The sequence below is a fragment of the Pimephales promelas genome, chromosome 9 (assembly GCF_988280905.1).
Source record: "Pimephales promelas chromosome 9, fPimPro1.hap1.1, whole genome shotgun sequence".
Taxonomy (NCBI): Eukaryota; Metazoa; Chordata; class Actinopteri; order Cypriniformes; family Leuciscidae; genus Pimephales; species Pimephales promelas.
The window spans coordinates 21,430,728-21,449,578 of NC_142777.1; the positions used below are offsets into that span (position 1 = coordinate 21,430,728).

An 18,851-nucleotide genomic window follows, 5' to 3' on the forward strand; every position below is an offset into this window, starting at 1 on the left:
ATAGAGTAATTTTATCGATCAGCGAGCGATGCTCAAGCAGTTGTAGTATTCTGAGCCAAAGCAACAGGGCAGACAATAATGATTTTAGACTGAAAGTAGTTTAGCCTGTAAGGCGGGAACCTCTAGGTTCTAAAACCTTATAAATGTAGACGGCGAGACCCAGCCTGCCGCCAAACAGATATCCTGCATGATAATCCTGCTAGACCAAGCCCACGATGAGGCCATGCCTCTTGTGCGCTCTAACACCTAAAGGACACTTCAAGCCTATCAACTATCCATCTGGATAGGCTCTGTTTCGATGCAGCTAGTCCCTTAGCAAAAATCTGCTAAATGAAAACGAAGAGCTGCTTGTCTGTCTGAAAACAGATGAGCGAGACACATGAGTTCTAATATGGTCCTGTGTTCTATGAGCTCCGAGTGTAATCGAGTTAGAATCAGCCAATCGTCCAAGTAGTTCAAAACTCGCATGGCCCGAAGTTTCAGGGTGCGAGAGCCGCGTCCATGCACATTGTAAATGTACGGGATGCTAGGGACAGGCCGAACGGACGGACTGTGTATTGATATGCCTGGCCTTTGAAGGCGAATCTCAAGAAACGCCTGTGACGTGACGCTATTTGTATTTGGAAATATGTGTCCTTCCAATCTATTGACATAAACCAGTCCCCTTGGCAATTCTGCACAAGGATTTCCCTGGTTGTGAGCGTTCTGAACTGGCAGTTCACAAACACTTTGTTCAGCTGTCTTAGATCTAGAATGGGTCTGAGACCCCCATATTTTTTCGTTACCAGAAAATATCTGCTGTATACACCCCCTTCGCTCTGAGCTTGAGATAAAAAGGACTTTAAGCAACAGCTGTTGATAGAACGGCAACGGCAGACGGAAGTAAACAGTTAACTGCCGTAGCTAAAGAGCGCAAACATCACTAAGCAACAGTAAAGAGGACGGCATAGGGGATAATTTAATCATAAGACTAAATACAAAAAGAAAGCGATTTTAAAAAGTAAGAGAAGGGTTGATTTAGGCATTTAATGATATACAGAAATGATTACAATGCCACATAACCTAAACCATAACATTAACGTTCTTATTCTGTCACGTAGTAACGACTACGTCAAATCAGCTTTTCTCCCGTAGTAGACGGTTACAGTAGAACGTCGCGAAGGAGCAGTTAATGTCGTGCATGCGCAATAGACCGAAAGAATGCCGTTGCCGTTCCACCAGAGGCTGTTGCTTAAAGTCCCTAAAGGCTCTATTGCCACTTTGCTCAATAAATTCGCTATTTCGACTCTAAGTAGATGGGCTACTCCGGTTTTTACCGTAGGTTCAACCCACGCCGTGTAGTGGCGGGGACTTTGACTGAACTGCTGCGAAAGGCTTGAGAGCCTCTTTTTAGAATGTTCAGCGCCCATTCTGATACCCCGGGAAGCTTTGCCCTCGCATTTGCATGAATAGCTAAGGGAAGAATGAGATCTGGGTTCTGAATGCAACATAGTGGCGACAGGAGAGCTTTGGTGTGTCTGAAACGTAAACACTGTGCTTGCAGCGTTTGAGGCGGGGAGTGCGGTGATCGCAGTGGGCAGCCTGGCTGCGCTTGATTCCCTTGTAGTAGTTTGCTGAGAGAGAGCGAGCGGGGCGAGCCCTGTGGGGCTCAACATTTCTGTGAGTGAATGTGGGCGTGGGACAGCAGGCATATTTATTGCACTGAAAACACCGTCGGCCTGAGCTGATGACTGTATGTGTGTCACCATGGCAACAGCTCGCAATAATGGCAGCCGCCGTCAGAGAGTGCGAGAGCTGCATGATCCTTACCCAGGCAGGAAACGCAGATGAAATGGCGGTCACAATCGCTGGGTGCGACTCGGCATGAGCCATAGGAACGAGGCATCTTTAAAAAGACGCTGCTCTTTTAGACAGAGAGAGAGAGTGTGAGTCGCAGCGAACACACTCGGCAGAGTAAAAAAGATAAAAACACCAGAAAGTGTAGCAGGTACGGTGACTGAAGGCGGCGAGATGAAGGCCAGCGCCTTCAGATGCAAAGGCTCGACCTGCAGAAAGCTTTTCTCAGACGGCTTCTTCACTCCGGATCCAGCGATGTGTGTGCTTCGCTGAAGAGATAAAAATTAAATTATATCAGCCCATCGAGCTGTATTTATAGGCCCAGGCCACGCCCGCTTTCGTAGTGGGCGTGAAGCGACCCCATTGGATCTGACGTCACCAAGGGCCTCTCTCGATAGGCTGCTGCAGTTGCCGCAGGACAGCCAATAGGCTTGAGCACCGCCTTGCCTATATGTCTGCATGCTGCTGCAACGCGTTTTACATTAATTCAAAAATAAGCATAATTTTTGGCTTCATATCTCATGGAAAAGCATAAGATATTCCTCAGTACGAGAGAACCTCTTGTAAGATAATCTGTTGCAAGAGGGAGGGGAATTTATTTTGATTAAAAACTTGCACGTATGAAGTATCCAATATCATTTTTAAAATAGAAATAATTTATGGTTCCTATTTTCTTCCAGACAGGCAGAGTTTAAAGTCTGCCCAGATGAATAATAGGAAAGACGGTGCAAACAAACTTGTAATTCCATGAGTCTTTTATTGTTGCTTTCTTTTATTTAAGCACACTCTTCACATGCATGAAATTGGACCATAATACACAAGAAGACAATTCTTGTAGTTGGTGAATACAGCAGTCCCATCACTAACTCATGAGGTCTATTTTTTTATATACATTTTTATATATTTATACAAAAAAAAAATACAAACAAAAAAAAATACACAATATGACAAAAGTGCTTATTCAACATGTGATGTCCTCTAGTTCGGTTCCCCTCAAATCAGGGTGATCTTAACAAAAGCCTTCGGGCTCTCATTGTCTGGACTCCTACAACATATGAATAGGCTCTTGTTTTGGTAAAGGTCTTAAGAATGCAGTCCAATGCTGTTAAACTAAGATAATTTGTTTTTACTTTGGATGTGATTAGATCCTACATTGTAAGTGCATCAGACCTGACCCCAGACACTGAAAATGTCATCTCATTTTTTTATTGATGTTTGTTTGTAAAATTAGCATTGCAATCTTCCAATAAAATATTTTTTTACCATGTTTCTCTAAAGGGGGGTGGAAGGGTGAAATAACAAATATTTTAGTTGTTATCACTGCGAGGGCTTGGAGCCAGAGGGGTTTAAACTGGCTTTTGACAAACTTTACAAGAGAGACAAAACCAAAATTTTGACCACACTTCAATCACCTTATTAACCTTAAAGCACACACATTGCAACCACAGGCATACTTAAATGAATGAATATTTAAAGGAACACTCCGACTTTTTGGGACTTTTGCCTATTCACCTTACCCCCCAGAGTTAGATAAGTCCATACATACCTTTTTCATCTCCGTGCGTGCTATAAGTCTGTTTGACGCACCCACCGCTAGCCTAGCTTAGCACAAAGACTGGATGTGAATGGTTGCAGCTTTCATACTAATCCAAATGAGTGACAAAATAACGCAAACGTTTTCCTATTTACATGTTGTGATTTGTATAGTCACAGAATGTACAAATAACAAAGTCAAATGAGACACAGACATCTTTTAACCGTATAAAACCTGGGAACTATTCTCTGAAGGCGAAGCACTGCTACTTTGACGGAGTAATAACCGCATCACCTGAGACACGCCGTGGTGAGGAGCGGAGAGTTCGCTCAGTGTTTGGGTAACAGAGTCAGCAATTTATAAATAGTAAAAGCGTAGTTTACAGTCATGGGTTTTCGCTCTATTGTAAATAGCTGCGACAGTAAACAGGGGAGGTAATACCATGTTTCACAGAATTCCAACTAAAAACGCTGACTGGATGAAGAAATGGCTAACTTACTTACTCTGGATATTTATCCAAACACACCTAAAATAGATTATCAAGGGACATTATGTTTGCTCGGTACATTTCAATGAGGACGACTATTTTGAAAAAATGGAATTTGCCACACGGACCATAAGGCCATCCCATCTATAGCACAGACAGGACAAGTGGATCACCTGCGGCTGAGGTAAGTGTTCCGTTATGTTTTTAGATGACCTACTGTAACAGTGCCATTAGCCAGAGCTAATGTAACGTTAGTGACACCATTATATGATTAGGGTATGAATATGTTTTTATCTTGATGCGGTGCGGACGCGCTTGGAAAAAAAAACGAGCGCGTTCACCGCGTTGAACTTGCACCCTGCGCGCGGCGCGCCTAGTAGCCTAAATTTGAAATAACCATGGAAATAACGAACTTGAGCGTGCAAAAGGGTACGATAGGCTGTGAGTTCATTGTGCAAAAACAATTTGTGCTATTACTTTCCCCTTATTCTATCCTATAGTAATGCAATTATACTGTATATTATATACTGTTGAATACATTTGGTTCAGCTAATAAATTGCATTTAAAATATATTGATTCCTGTAATAATAATTATTTATTCATGTGATATTTATAAATCTGGGTGCGTTTTTGGTTGGAAATCAATGAAACATGGTACCTGGTCTCCCCTGTTTATTGTCACAGCTCATACAATAAAGCAAACACCCATGATAAACTAGGCTATGCTTTTCTATCTAACGTTAGTAATTGCTGACTCTGTTACCCAAACACTGAGCGAACTCTCTGCTCTTCGTCACGGTGCGTCTCAGGTGATGGTTATCACTCTGCCCAAGTAGCAGTGCTTCGCCTTCAGAATTATTTATACGGTTAAAAGATGTCTGTGTCTCATATGGCCTTGATATTTGCACACTCTGTGACTATACAAACCACAACATGTAAATAGGAAAACGTTTGCGTTATTTTGTCACTCATTTGGATTAGTATGAAAGCTGCAACCATTCACATCCAGTCTTTGTGCTAAGCTAGGCTAGCGGTGGGTGCGTCAAACAGACTTATAGCACGCACGGAGATGAAAAAGGTATGTATGGACTTATCTAACTCTGGGGGGAAAGGTGAATAGGCTAAAGTCCCCAAAAGTCGGAGTGTTCCTTTAAGTAAAAAATGTAAGAAGCAAAAACGTCAGATAACACCTTTTTGGCATTTCCAAGTCTTCTATGGGCATATCTGCTGAACAATGCAGAAAATAATTGGACAAAAGAGGAATTGAATAATTAACACTAGAATAACACTTGAACAAGTAATTCATTTTCCCGTAAGACCTTCCTTCATCTTCGGAACACAAATTAAGATGTTTTTGATTAAATCTGAGAGCAGGATCACTCCTCCGGCTTCTAGGGGATTAAAACTTGCTGGCCCAGAAAAGTTATTAAAGACACTGTTAAAATAGTCCAAGTGACAGTAGCTCAACCTTAAGTTTATCAAGCGACGAGATTCACTCAAAGGAAAGGAATTCAAAAACAACTCTGACTCATCTTCATCTTTTTTGATTCATCAGTTTGTTTTATAATATTCATCAAAATCTTTTCTGCCTCAGACAGTTCCATGTCTACAGTTGTGCCAGCCATTTTGAATGCTGTTTTAGGGCACTAAATACACTTACACCCTTCTGGCTCTGAACAAAAACGTGGATCCTACATGTATTTTTCAGAGCCAGAAGGGCAAGTGGAGCTACACCCTTCTGACTATAAACATTACTCACACTTTTGTGTTAGATCTCTATTGTTTTGTTGCTTCATTCAATACAGTTTTATTGCAGTCTTTTTGGCACCATTTGGATAGAGCTCATCGAGACATTTATTTTGATATCAAGAACTCACATTCACCAAAAATGCCACTTACGCTCCTCTGGCTCAACGGCCTCGACTGTTTCATTGTCTGAGCAAAATGAAACAAATGGGACAGAATGTGGTATTAATTTTCTGATGTTGTAAGTGAGAGTTTGCTGTTGTGTTTACACAAGAATGTTTACTCAAGAACATGGTAAATAGAATTTATGAAATCTCTTAAAAGTGTTGAAAGTGTGTTAAAGCACACTGCACAAATCACATTTTGTTTTGTTAATCAAAGTACATTCTCCTAAATGGTGCACTGTAAACTAATACAAGCCTCTTTTACTCTATCTCAAGCAGAACAACCAGTCAATTCAGCTGCCTCACTCTTCTGGATCCCTCAAAAGTGCCAGTTACTGCATCATAAGTACTGAGGGTGACCCAGAGTGCAGCGAATGCTTAAAAAACAAGATCCTCTGTCCCACAAGGAGAAGGGACTTGTGTTCCTGCGTGTTAACAGTGAATAGCAGATTTCTGAAAAGACAGAAACTCACAATGGCACAACTTGATGCAGGAAGCAATATAGAACAATATTTACAAATGTAGTTTACATTTATTTAAAATATTAATTAACATGAAAACCTTATACTTTTAATATATATATATATATATTAAAAAGAGGTTTTCATTTTCAACATCTAAAATGGCATGCTTTAATATAGGATGCTTTTATTTTCACTGCTAATCATTTTATGACTTTCTCCAAAGTACAACCACAAGGGGGCAATTTAAAGAACTTTACTTTAAAGGTTATAGTTTTTAAAATTGTATCATTTGAAATATTGTAGTTTTCTGTCTGACTTTACAGTATAATTATCTTTGAAGAGACTTAGGATTTCAAGAGAGCTATAGTAAATACAATTAGAACATTGGATTGAACTTGGAAATGGTACTTCCCTTTTATACCAGCCTCCTCCACAAACATCTCATAAAAACTATTTACACACACACACACACAAACACATGAGCAGGAATGCTGATATCTAATTATGAGAACTTAAAATGTACAAAAGAAGCCCTATGAAACTACATGGTTGTTCACACAAGGGGAAGTGAGGCATTACGTATTGAGCACAGACAGACAGCTGCAAACTTCAGTTTGTAGAAAGGCAGTTTCAGTTCTGTACTGTCAATCACATTCAATCTCATCACACATTTTCACTATCCTTTCTATGTACCTTCCAGAAAAACTGACATTTGACAACCAGGGCTTTAAAGAAAAAGAAAAAAAAACAGCCAGGAGGTATGTGTGCGGTACAACATCAGGGAGGATGTCACAAAAGATTATAATGGCCATAGACGGTAAAACCACTAACTGGCATTTCACCCACTCGTTCCTGTCTAATGGCTGCATTCCGCCCACAGTGTGCTCTGGTGAAATGCTGAAAAGGAAAAATCTATGTGCTGAGTAACACATCATAAAGTTCCTTGCACCTGCAGGGCCTACGTACGTTTTGCTGAAAGTCTGCAGCTGCATGGATGAGAGACATACAAGATACTGATCTTGAATTATATTTCAAGATATCATCATGCCTCTGGCATAAAACTTATTGCAAAAATACACCCACTCCATCAGCATTCAGACAGGTTGATTGCTTACCAAATATAGATCCCAGCATTAAAGGTTGTGCAGTAAATACACACACCAACCTATAAATATTCCCTCTTAGATTCTCTCTCAATTTGTACCCAGCTGGGAAAAGCTTGGTAACAAACAGGTATTCATACTAACCAATCACAGGCAAGACGATGACCTCATCTGTTGCTTAATTGCAAGGGACCAGTGGAAAATTCCAATGTTTTTAAAAAAAGAACAATGAAATAAAGACAGACAGACAGATTCGGTATATATACACTCACCTAAAGGATTATTAGGAACACCATACTAATACTGTGTTTGACCCCCTTTCGCCTTCAGAACTGCCTTAATTCTACGTGGCATTGATTCAACAAGGTGCTGAAAGCATTCTTTATATATGTTGGCCCATATTGATAGGATAGCATCTTGCAGTTGATGGAGATTTGTGGGATGCACATCCAGGGCACGAAGCTCTCGTTCCACCACATCCCAAAGATGCTCTATTGGGTTGAGATCTGGTGACTGTGGGGGCCATTTTAGTACAGTGAACTCATTGTGATGTTCAAGAAAACCAATTTGAAATTATTCAAGCTTTGTGACATGGTGCATTATCCTGCTGGAATTAGCCATCAGAGGATGGGCACATGGTGGCCATAAAGGGATGGACATGGTCAGAAACAATGCTCAGGTAGGCCGTGGCATTTAAACGATGCCCAATTGGCACTAAGGGACCCAAAGTGTGCCAAGAAAACATCCCCACACCATTACACCACCACCAGCAGCCTGCACAGTGGTAACAAGGCATGATGGATTCATGTTCTCACTCTGTTTACGCCAAATTCTGACTCTACCATCTGAATGTCTCAACAGAAATCGAGACTCATCAGACCAGGCAACATTTTTCCACTATTCAACTGTCTAATTTTGGTGAGCTCTTGCAAATTGTAGCCTCTTTTTCCTATTTGTAGTGGAGATGAGTGGTACCCGGTGGGGTCTTCTGCTATTGTAGCCCATCCGCCTCAAGGTTGTGTGTGTTGTGTCTTCACAAATGCTTTGCTGAATACCTCGGTTGTAACGAGTGGTTATTTCAGTAAAAGTTGCTCCTCTATCAGCTTGAATCAGTCGGCCCATTCTCCTCTGACCTCCAGCATCAACAAGGCATTTTCGCCCACAGGACTGCCGATTACTGGATGTTTTTCTCTTTTCACATCATTCTTTGTAAACCCTAGAAATGGTTGTGCGTAAAAATCCCAGTAACTGAGCAGATTGTGAAATACTCATACTGGCCCGTCTGGCACCAACAACCATGCCACACTCAAAATCGCTTAAATCACCTTTCTTTCCCATTCTGACATTCAGTTTGGAGTTCAGGAGATTGTCTTGAACAGGACCACACCCCAAATGCATTGAAGCAACTGCCATGTGATTGGTTAATTAGATAATTGCATTAATGAGAAATTGAACAGGTGTTCCTAATAATCCTTTAGGTGAGTCTATATATATATATATATATATATATATTAGACAGATTTGCATTGAAACATTATTTTACAGAAATTCCTTGCCTTTTACTTCCCTTTCATCCTCCAGCAGAAGGATGTACCTGAGTTTTATATAGTCATTGTCATAACTTTTTAATCTCCTACTGAAAAGATGAAAAGTAAGACAGCATTTCTGATGAACATCATGTCTGTAATTTGAATGAATTCGGACTCAACATTAAGAAAGAGCATGAAGACTGATGTGATGGCGTTTTCTCAGTTCCTGCTCTTCTTCCTGTCCCCAGTGTGGCGCTGGACTTCATCACCGGCATTTACAAGCGTAACTTTCTTGCGCCTTTTAGTCTGCACAGCCACATGAAAACAACAAACAAGATTTGATTATTGTTCACATAAAGTTATATTACCAGTTGTTTTACAGGTATGTCTGTGTATGTCTTACAGTGAATATCTGGCCACATACAGTAAATGTAACAATATTTTTTTAAACATTGCGGCTGAATACTGAATTTAAAGCTGAATACCGGTAATAGAAAATTTAGGTGGCAGAGCAGGTTAACAAATACGAGAGAACGGTGAAGTTCAGATGTGGCTCTAAGATACTCACGATTTTAAGCAGTGCTTCATCACTGATTCCCATTGATGTAGCCTCCACAAAACGAAGCTGCTTCAGACGAGTTTTCTCATGATTGTCAATCTGAGTCTGCAGAGTCTCTGAAAGTCATAGTCATTACAAACACATTAACAAACAACAGTGTACCAGCAATATAAAATACAGTGCAACCGCAACATAAGATAGCTCAAACAATAATAAAATTGTAACTTTTAGACTAATATACAGAAAAAAAGTATTTTTATCTAAACATGAATTCGCATCATATTCAACAAGTTAGTATTATCTCAAGTTAATTTCATCTATATTCTCTGAAAACAATGTAGGATATTAGTTATCTTTCAAAAAAAAAACTTCTTAGCTAAATATATATTATAACACTGATTAAAAATATATATTTTTGCAGTGTACAAAATGCAATGGCACCTTTCAGACCAGAGTGAACATTGGATAGTAGAGAAGTGACTGAAGTATAAGCCCCATCAGACGTACCTGTAAACACACACACACACACACACCCCTGACTGTTACTTTAAAAATACACAAACTATTATCTTCAGGTTATCAATAAACATAATGAAAAACTCAAACTCACGCTTAATAATGCAAGCGGTGAATGACTCTCTAGCCTTTAGCAGTCCACAAGCAGACTTCTGTGAATTCTGGGGCACAAAGAGGAATTTCAACTCTCCTTGTTCATCACACAGGTCTATGAGCTCTGAAACACACACACAGACAAGGTATATTGTTTCAAACACATGTAATAACTGTCATATAATACGTGTTAACGGCCTCTTTACAACATTTTAGAAGCGCAGAGACGTGTTAGGGAGGAGGACAGTGTTAATGACTGTGGTAATGAGCACTCCATTAGTGATGGGCTGATCCGGGCTAATGTCCCTTATACATGCCACAGATGTAATCGGACACCGTTGTAGGAGTATGTGTTAAGAGAGAGTGTGAAATATTAACGCCTGAGATCCGTGACCTCCTGCACAGAGGTCACGCTGAGTTTGAAAGAGCAACCTCCTCTGACCTGAGATCTATGTCAAGTAACCTACTCTTGATGTGGAATATTCACAACAAAAGCACATGACTGAAAGTATCTTCAGATTTTGTAAGATTCTGTTCAATGAAAGTGTCTGAAACTGGGATAAAAGTGCATATAGTTTGACTGATTATGTATTTTGATTATCCACATAATCTTGATGTATGAGAGAAAGCATGGAGAGAGCTGGACATACCTGACTCAGCAAGTTGCAACCGAGTTTTCATGTACTGCATGAGGACAACAACTGTACAATTGGTGTTGACCATGAACTGGTCATTATCTAAATACACAAGAATCACATTGATCAGCTCTTTGAAATAAACTGACCAAATAGAGAAATAAAACAATTTGTGTAGATAGAAATCAGATTTACTAAAGTTACTAAACGAGATATAGATCTAAAACAAACACCAGTGCATTTATTGTAAGGATATTTAAACAAGTTGATTAATAATTGTGATCCTTACCTCCATGTTTAATGTAAATAAACATTGTGGCAGAAAATAACTTCACAGGAACCTCAGTCTACTGTTCAGTTTTAAAGATGCTGCCTGCTGTAACTTAGCTGTGCTAACAAATTAGTGACACAGCAGACAGAGTAACATTATCATCAAGACTGTGATGTCACAATGACACGGAATCATTCGATTAGGGAAACATTCAAGCAAGAAAAACAACAATAATATGAATAATCAAAAGTTTTTATCATCTGTTCAACAAGTTACAAAACTTAAAAGGCACATTTATTAAATATAATGTGCATACCCAACCAATAAAAACTGTCACATAAGTAAATTTGAATGGATTTTGTAATATCTTATTGTTTTCTCAGAACTTTTCTCAGAATGGCTTTTCTGTGCCATTTTTGCGATTCTTAGGGGATTTATAAAGTCAGTTTTCTTTAAGTTCATCGTTAGAAAGAGTACAAATACCTGTAGTCTTAACTTGAAACAATACATATAGTTTTAGAATGAAAAACCTAAATATACCCAGTTTATATTTAAAAATATATATATTATTTTGAACTATTTTATTCACCACCCCCAAAAAAAATCAATCAAAAAAAAAAAAAATCTGTTTTCACAAAAATATTAAGCAGAACAATAATTGTATTGGTAACACTTTACAATAAGGTTCATTAGCATTAGTATTAGTTAGCATGAATTAATAATGAACAGCACTTATACAGCATTTATTAAGCTTTGTTAATGTTCATTTCAACATTTACTAATACTTGATTAAAATCTTGTTAACATTAGTTAGTGCACTGTGAACTAACATGAACAAACAATGAAAAGCTGTATTTTTATTAACTAACGTTAAATATTATTAACAAATAAAGAAACAAATGTATTGCTCATGGTTAGTTCATGCTATTAATACATTAATGCTAGCAAATGTGACCTTGTTGTAAAGTGTTACCATTGTTTTTAACATTAAATCAGAGTGATTTCTGAAGGATCATGACACTGTAAACTGGAGGAATGATGCTGAAAATTTACAAGAATACATTTTAAAATAAATTAAAATAAAATAGAGAACAGTTGTAATAATACTTCACAATATAAACTTGCATAAAATGAGATACAATGGTAAAAAGTAAATGTGCAGAAAACGGACATTAAAATGTAGCTTGTGAACATGTATACAGTAAGAATGAGATGACCTGTTCTTTGTCTGTTTTTAAAACCTGACTTAACCCTAAAACAGTATTCTGGACAAATGTGGGCAAAATAGTTTTGATTTATTTAAAAAAAAAAAAAAAAATACTTTCCTAAGTTTGCCTCCTGAACACACACAATTTTTTTGACTCAATTTTACAATGTTAAGTGGGTGAAAAAAAAAAACTCCTTAATCTTGTATTTGGGTCAAAAATGGGCACCCCTAGAAATGAATGGGAAAAACTGTAATTTAGAGCATTCTAAAATAAGCCAAAATAAGACACCAGATGACAGCAAAGTCACTTCATCTTTAGGTTTTAAGAACTTATTGGAATGATATTTTAATGTAGTTAAAAAAATAAAAATAATAAAACATAAAAATAAGCATAATTTACATAGTAAATATGGTACTTTTTGAAGTAAATAAATTCAAAAATACAAAAAAACAAAAAAAACAAAAACAATAAAAGGACAGACAAAACTTTATCGAAGCCAGTGATATAAAATTTATAATAAATAAAAATTAGAATCACACCTAAGTCCTCTGTGCCCACATTTGTCCAAAATTACAGGATTAAGGGCTATTAAGTGAATACGGTTTGAGGGCTACAACCCATCTTTTCTCTGTGGCCTTTGACACCTAGCAAGATGTCGATTTTATTTACTCGTTTTTTTCTGATTTTGATTGCCTTTATAGCGTGGCTAATGTTTGTACTCACGTTTATGTTGTTTGATTTTAATTTTGCTGTATGTAATTTATATGATTCTATTTTTTTCTATACAGCACTTTGGTTGTTTAAAAGTGCTTAAATAAAGTTGGATTGGATGACAGTCCAGGTGAATGACTTATGAGCTCTGCTGTTCTGCAGGCTCTTCTTCTTCAGTGCTCGGTTCATCACACTTGTCGGTTTGAGAAGCGGGACTGGACACAGGAGTGGGACCGGCGTCACAAGGGGACTTTACCTCAGACACATCGCAGGACAGCTCTGTGTAGTCTGGCTCAAAGGCTTCCTTCAGCTCTTTGGAGATGTGAACCCAGCTCTGAGAAGAAATTGAGGGTTTCAAAGCACATTTACTCATGATTTACACACAGAAATACAGCACAGAGAGTAAAAAGGTTGAATACCTCAACATTTCCATCATGTTTATAGAACAAATCCTGTAGGTTCTTGCTAGGGTCGGGCACAACTGGAAGCAAGATGATTCTTTTCCTATATAATATGGATTTGATTTTTTTTTATTACATTATTTAATACAATAAAGATGGATTAATATTTTAGATGGATAGATACTGAGTGAAATCTCTTAAACATCCCTCACCTCTCGCAAAAGTACAATAACAAACCCAGCAACAATAGCAGAAAGACCGACAGAATACCACTCAACCACTGCCACCAGCCTTGTCTGCTGACGTTCTCTAGAAAACAGAGTAGCAGGATTGAAATATATAAAATGGCAAATGAGAGCAAATCTCTCCGTGTCCCGCACTGTCCCACCTGCATTGCCCCACTCCACTGGAGCGCTCCAGTTACTCCAGAGATCTGAACGACCACAGTATTCATCAACAGAGCTCCGGACTTGGAAAACATAGTGCTTGTTCTTTGAGACCTGAGAGAGACTGAATGACTTTCCCATCACTTTTGACAGCTAGGAAAAAAGAGAGATGGACATGAGAAGACAGTTGGTAGAATGAATGTAAAATGGTCATAATATTGTATCATCGATCTCACCTGGTTTGCGTCTTTCTGGTTGCTTACAATGCGCACCATATAGACTGCACACTTTTTTGTGAGGGGGGCACTGCTGTCCCACTGTAGTAAAAGCGTGCTGTTGTGCTCATTCCACATCAAGGACAGGTTATAGGGTGGATTTAGCAGCACTAAACAAATATATGTACAATAACAAACAAGAGAGTCTTTAGTTTGGAAGGAATCAGTTACGTCAGAAAATGTACAATAGACTCATCTAGTATAATACATAAAGGGATAGAGTCATTATAACAAAATAAATCCCTTATGAGGATATATATATAGTAACTAGCACAGCTGAAATCTGTTCCCTGGCACAAAAGCCTAAAGATTGTTGGTCAGTCTTAATAAAAAAAAAATTGTCAAAAGAATGATTGCCCAGTCAGAAGTGAAAAATAACTGTTTTCTATTTCAACATATTTTAAAATGTAATCTATTCCTGAGATAAAGCTGAATTTTCACATGATACTTCATAAATCATTCTAAAATGCTGTTTTGCTGCTCAAGAAACATTTCTTATTATTACCAATGTTGAAAAATGCTTAATATTTCTATAGAAACTGATGCAAATTTTTCAGGATTCTTTGAAATTTCAAAAGAACAGCATTTAAAAATCTTTATAACATTACAAATATCTTTACTGTCACTTTTGATTGGTAGTTAGTTTGTTGACACACCATTGATACACTGCAAATCTGTTTGTTTTCTTACCATTTCTCCAGAGGGAATCAAAACGTGTTTTAATAGTGTGGTTTCCTTCAGTGAATACAGTTGTTTCAAGTGGCTTTTGGCTTTTGAGCTCATGGCTTTTGAGATGAATTCTGCAGCCTATAGTGTAATTGTGCTCTAAGATGTACTCTGTACAGTCATGGGAGGCGTTGATTGTAAATCTGACAAAGTAAATTTTACAAAGTAAAAATCTAATATTATTTCTCACTCATCGATTATTACCACAAGACAATATTCAACATACAGCATGTCCCAAAACTACATACATAGATGTATTGATGATGAATATGAGTAAGATGGGTTGTGGGAGACTTACCCACTGCTGAAGGTGTAGTTCGCTGTTGATGTGTTTGGGTGCCAGATGCACTCCACATACTCGAGGTTGATGATCTTACACTGCACACCTACACGGGCCAACATGTTTCCAAAAATATCATGTAACAATTCACAAATTTAAAATGTTTTTTTTTTTTTGTCTTGAACTTTTTATTGTCAAACCGTTTCCAGTAACCCACACAGAGAGAATGCTAATCAGTCTCAGAATCACAAACCTCAAGAGCATCATCATAATCATACACACAAAAATGACATCCACAAGAAAAACGAGGAAATCCCCACTGAAACCACCCAAACATAGCTCTCAAACTTTTTGTCTTTTAAAAGACAGAAACTAAAAGCAAACGAACTATCAGAATCCTTTTTTACAAACTGTTTTTTTTCAGTGAAGATTATATTCCCAAACTTGTAATAATAACTCGTAAAGGTTTGTGTACCTTTATAATGCCATTAACCAAAAAACGTGGTGCAGTACAATGTTGTGTGTAATTGTATACTTACTCAGAGCGGCTTCTGAACTGCATTGTTGAAAGGACAAAATTAACAACAGAAGCCCAAAATATAGTCTTGATGTGTGAATGTAAGTCATGCTCTCCTGTGAGCGTCAGAGCAACAAATGAGTGAGGTCTGATACTACACAGGATGTTCATCACAGCATGTTTCCTTGACAGCTTCCGGTTCTTCAAGTATAATATCTTAATAGACAATAGAAGTCATGAGGGAAAAAAATAGATATAATCAAATGTATTAAATATTTTATTAGTGATTACAATGATCAGAAATTTTATAAAAATAATAATAATGTTTTATTAATCAAAATAATATATTTTTCAGTTTTAACAATTGACTTTTTTTATATTTTAACACAAATAACTATTTATAAAAAATTTTTTTTAATACAGCTGCATTTGACTCTCACCACTATGGTGTCTGTACTAATATTATTCAACCCTTCAGTGCATATATCATTGAAGGTCAGTTATTAGTTTGGTAAAAACAGTTCTTCTCAACCAAAGGGTCCAGTGCAGGTATTTCCGTTAAAACAGATTCATCCTCAGCCCAAATTGGCATGGGTATTTGGCAGGGGTCAAGAGATGGTGCTTAAACAAGTCCGACGGCTTTATCTAAAAAGTTGGCGAAGTTCTGCGGTTGACCAGGCTCATAGGTTGTCAAAGCAGACAGATCCATATCCCTCAAGGTCTGAGGCAGGGTACTGTGATAATGGGTTAAAAAAGTACAAACATGGACATTTGCCATCAGCACATCAAATTTAACCATTACAATATTAATATTAACCACTAAAATGGTTGAAAAACGTGAGCGACTTCTCATATAAAACAAACCTGCAAGTGCAGTAGATAAGATGTGACTCTGCCTGCAGCTGCTTTGCGAGCTCCAGCTGATGATTGTCCATTAATTTATCATTGACCACAACGAGTAGAGGTTTATTTGCTCCGAGTGCTTCCAAACAGCTTCCTGCTCCTAATGGGGATAGAGCCGATATTAAGACTTAAAGGGATACTCCACTTTTTTTTTGGAAATAGGCTCATTTTACCACTCCCCTAGAGTTAAACAGTTGGGTTTTGCCATATTTGAATGTATTCAGCTGATTTTCTGATATTTAGAAGAATATCAGTAACCAGACAGTTTGACTTCCATAGTATATTTTTTTCCTATTATGGAAGTCGATGAGACCAGAAACTTTCTGGTTACTGATATTCTTTTTTAATATCAGAATATCAGCTGAATGGATTCGAAAACAGTAAAAATCAACTGTTTAACTCTGGGGGAGTGGTAAAATGAGCCTATTTCCAAAAAAAGTGGAGTATCCCTTTAAACTCATTTCTAATCTAGGGTATACCTTTTTGTTATATAGCCTAGGTAATTATGAAGTCCACAACTAATTATATTACAAAAGTGTCTGCTAAATGACTAAAAATATGCCATGGACCCCTAAGAATAATCATCCTTGAGCGAGGGACCCCCACCCATGAAATTTAAAAGCATCTATAAATTTTCAAGTATAAAGACGTAAATGAAAATGTATATTATAAATATGTGTAAAATATTCTCCACCCATTATACTATACTGTTATATATATATATATATATATATATATATATATATATATATATATATATATATATATAATTTGTTTATTGATTAATTCAATTAATTTTGCCAACTTAATCCATTATTTTTTTATTTTATTTCAATACTTAATTGTGATGATATTCATATGATATATATCATATGATATTCATATTCGTCAATATAAACTACAGATCTTGATGTTACTGATCTGATGGTTGGTATAACGTGTTACCTTAAGTTGCTTGCCCCTCATTTATGTTTTAACTAAACTGTTTCTCAGAATAGTGTTTGGGGCACAGGGAGATTTAACCCACCAGCATGACTGATGACCAGGTCTGAGTGTCTCATGTCATCAACGATTGAGTCTTTGAAGCGAAACACTTGTAGTGTCAGTCCAGGACAGCTGTCTAGATTAGGCACAACTGAACCTCTGCCAACCTGAAGCACCATGTCTGTGTAGCCACGGTGAATGAGTGCCTTCATTCACAAACATAAACAGGACATTTTTCATTTAAAAATCTCGCGGATTATTGCAAATAAAACTGACGCACAGCACAGGTAACTGTAACAGGAACTCATTTGTGTCATTCAGTTTACGCCTCCCGTCATGCAGCTCACTATTTATGAGTGGTTTATTACCTTTACAGAGTCATCTGAAGTCACAGTGCCAATAAGATCATCAAAACTTGTTGTCCCGACAGTTACAAATACAGTTCGCATTGTATAAGTGTGGCTTTACTAAATGTCACAAAAATCAGCCTAAAAGAATGAAACCAGAAATCGTGAAGGAAACATAAGCATGAAAATTCTCTTCACCCTTCAAAATAAAAGTCCGACTGGTTTATAATTGCACTTGTCATAGTTATCTCAAAGTATTTACATTAGATTTTTCAAAGGTGATTTGCCTCCAAAATTAAAATAAAAATGTATACATCAGAAGCTATATTGATGAAAGCAAACAAACAATAATAAAAGCCTAATCATGGACCTTTTCCTCTTATAGTAATTTACTGCACATCTCATTACCATCCATCTCAAATATTATTATTATTTTTTTAAAATATGAAAATCATTCTGTTATCAAAGTATTACAACTAGTTGAACATAGGGGAGATCATTTTAAATAATTTCACGATTTTCTAGCATTTTTTATTTATTTATAGAAATATGTCCCTAAAACAAATGCATATAAAATGTACAGAGCTCAAAAGGTAATGCTTAACACAAATGTCTCACAAAATGATTACAGCCTTTTATACTAACTTATTTAGCACCCTTTAATGGTTCTATTCTTTCTTTTTTAATTCTCTAAATCTGGCAATCCAAGGACATTCAAATGACTCCCGAAGCCACCCCAGTAATGAAGTCACAGGCCTTTAAGATGTGTCTTTTTGTCAAGTCATTCTGCCACAGATATCTAATCAAGCGCTGGACATGGTCACCATTCCAACAGGTTTTCCCATCTCCACACAGAATGCTGCAGCTGTTACAGTAGCCATTACTTTCTTGCCCATCTACCTGACCAAAGGCCTTATGTACAGACAGCAAGTGATTTCACATGTGTTCAATTACTCAAAGGCTTTCTCTTTTTGTTTTTAAAGGAGTAGTTCACTTTTAAAAAAAACGTTTGCTGATAATTTACTCAGCCCATGTCATCCATGATGTCCATGTCTTTCTTTCTTCAGTTGAAAAGAAATTAAGGTTTTTGATGAAAACGTTCCAGGATTTTCTCCATATAACTTCATTGGGAACCAAACGGTTTAAAGTCCAAATGAGAGTTTCAGTACAGCCTC

General features: G+C 37.3%; 3 protein-coding genes across 3 annotated transcripts; all 3 read right to left on the bottom strand.

Annotated features, from left to right (window-relative positions):
* Positions 1-6,375: 6,375 nt before the first annotated feature.
* On the bottom strand, positions 6,376-11,070 carry c9hxorf65 (chromosome 9 CXorf65 homolog). Its single transcript, XM_039665769.2, has 6 exons — positions 10,957-11,070; positions 10,683-10,769; positions 10,034-10,156; positions 9,865-9,930; positions 9,433-9,539; positions 6,376-9,170 (listed from the first exon to the last, which is right to left on the bottom strand). The coding sequence occupies exons 1-6, from the start codon at positions 10,979-10,981 to the stop codon at positions 9,084-9,086; spliced, it is 495 nt and encodes a 164-aa protein (XP_039521703.2). The 5' UTR covers positions 10,982-11,070; the 3' UTR covers positions 6,376-9,083.
* Positions 11,071-11,174: 104 nt separating this feature from the next.
* il2rgb (interleukin 2 receptor, gamma b) lies at positions 11,175-15,688 on the bottom strand. The gene is made up of 8 exons (XM_039665689.2): positions 15,465-15,688; positions 14,944-15,031; positions 14,610-14,788; positions 13,881-14,029; positions 13,647-13,797; positions 13,471-13,567; positions 13,277-13,361; positions 11,175-13,191 (listed from the first exon to the last, which is right to left on the bottom strand). Exons 1-8 carry the CDS (start codon positions 15,550-15,552, stop codon positions 12,997-12,999), a joined length of 1,032 nt encoding a protein of 343 aa, XP_039521623.1. The 5' UTR covers positions 15,553-15,688; the 3' UTR covers positions 11,175-12,996.
* Positions 15,689-15,701: 13 nt separating this feature from the next.
* Positions 15,702-17,863, bottom strand: LOC120475011 (UDP-N-acetylglucosamine transferase subunit ALG13). The gene is made up of 4 exons (XM_039665691.2): positions 17,698-17,863; positions 17,373-17,535; positions 16,307-16,445; positions 15,702-16,176 (listed from the first exon to the last, which is right to left on the bottom strand). The coding sequence occupies exons 1-4, from the start codon at positions 17,776-17,778 to the stop codon at positions 16,065-16,067; spliced, it is 495 nt and encodes a 164-aa protein (XP_039521625.1). The 5' UTR covers positions 17,779-17,863; the 3' UTR covers positions 15,702-16,064.
* Between the last annotated feature and the right edge of the window lie 988 nt (positions 17,864-18,851).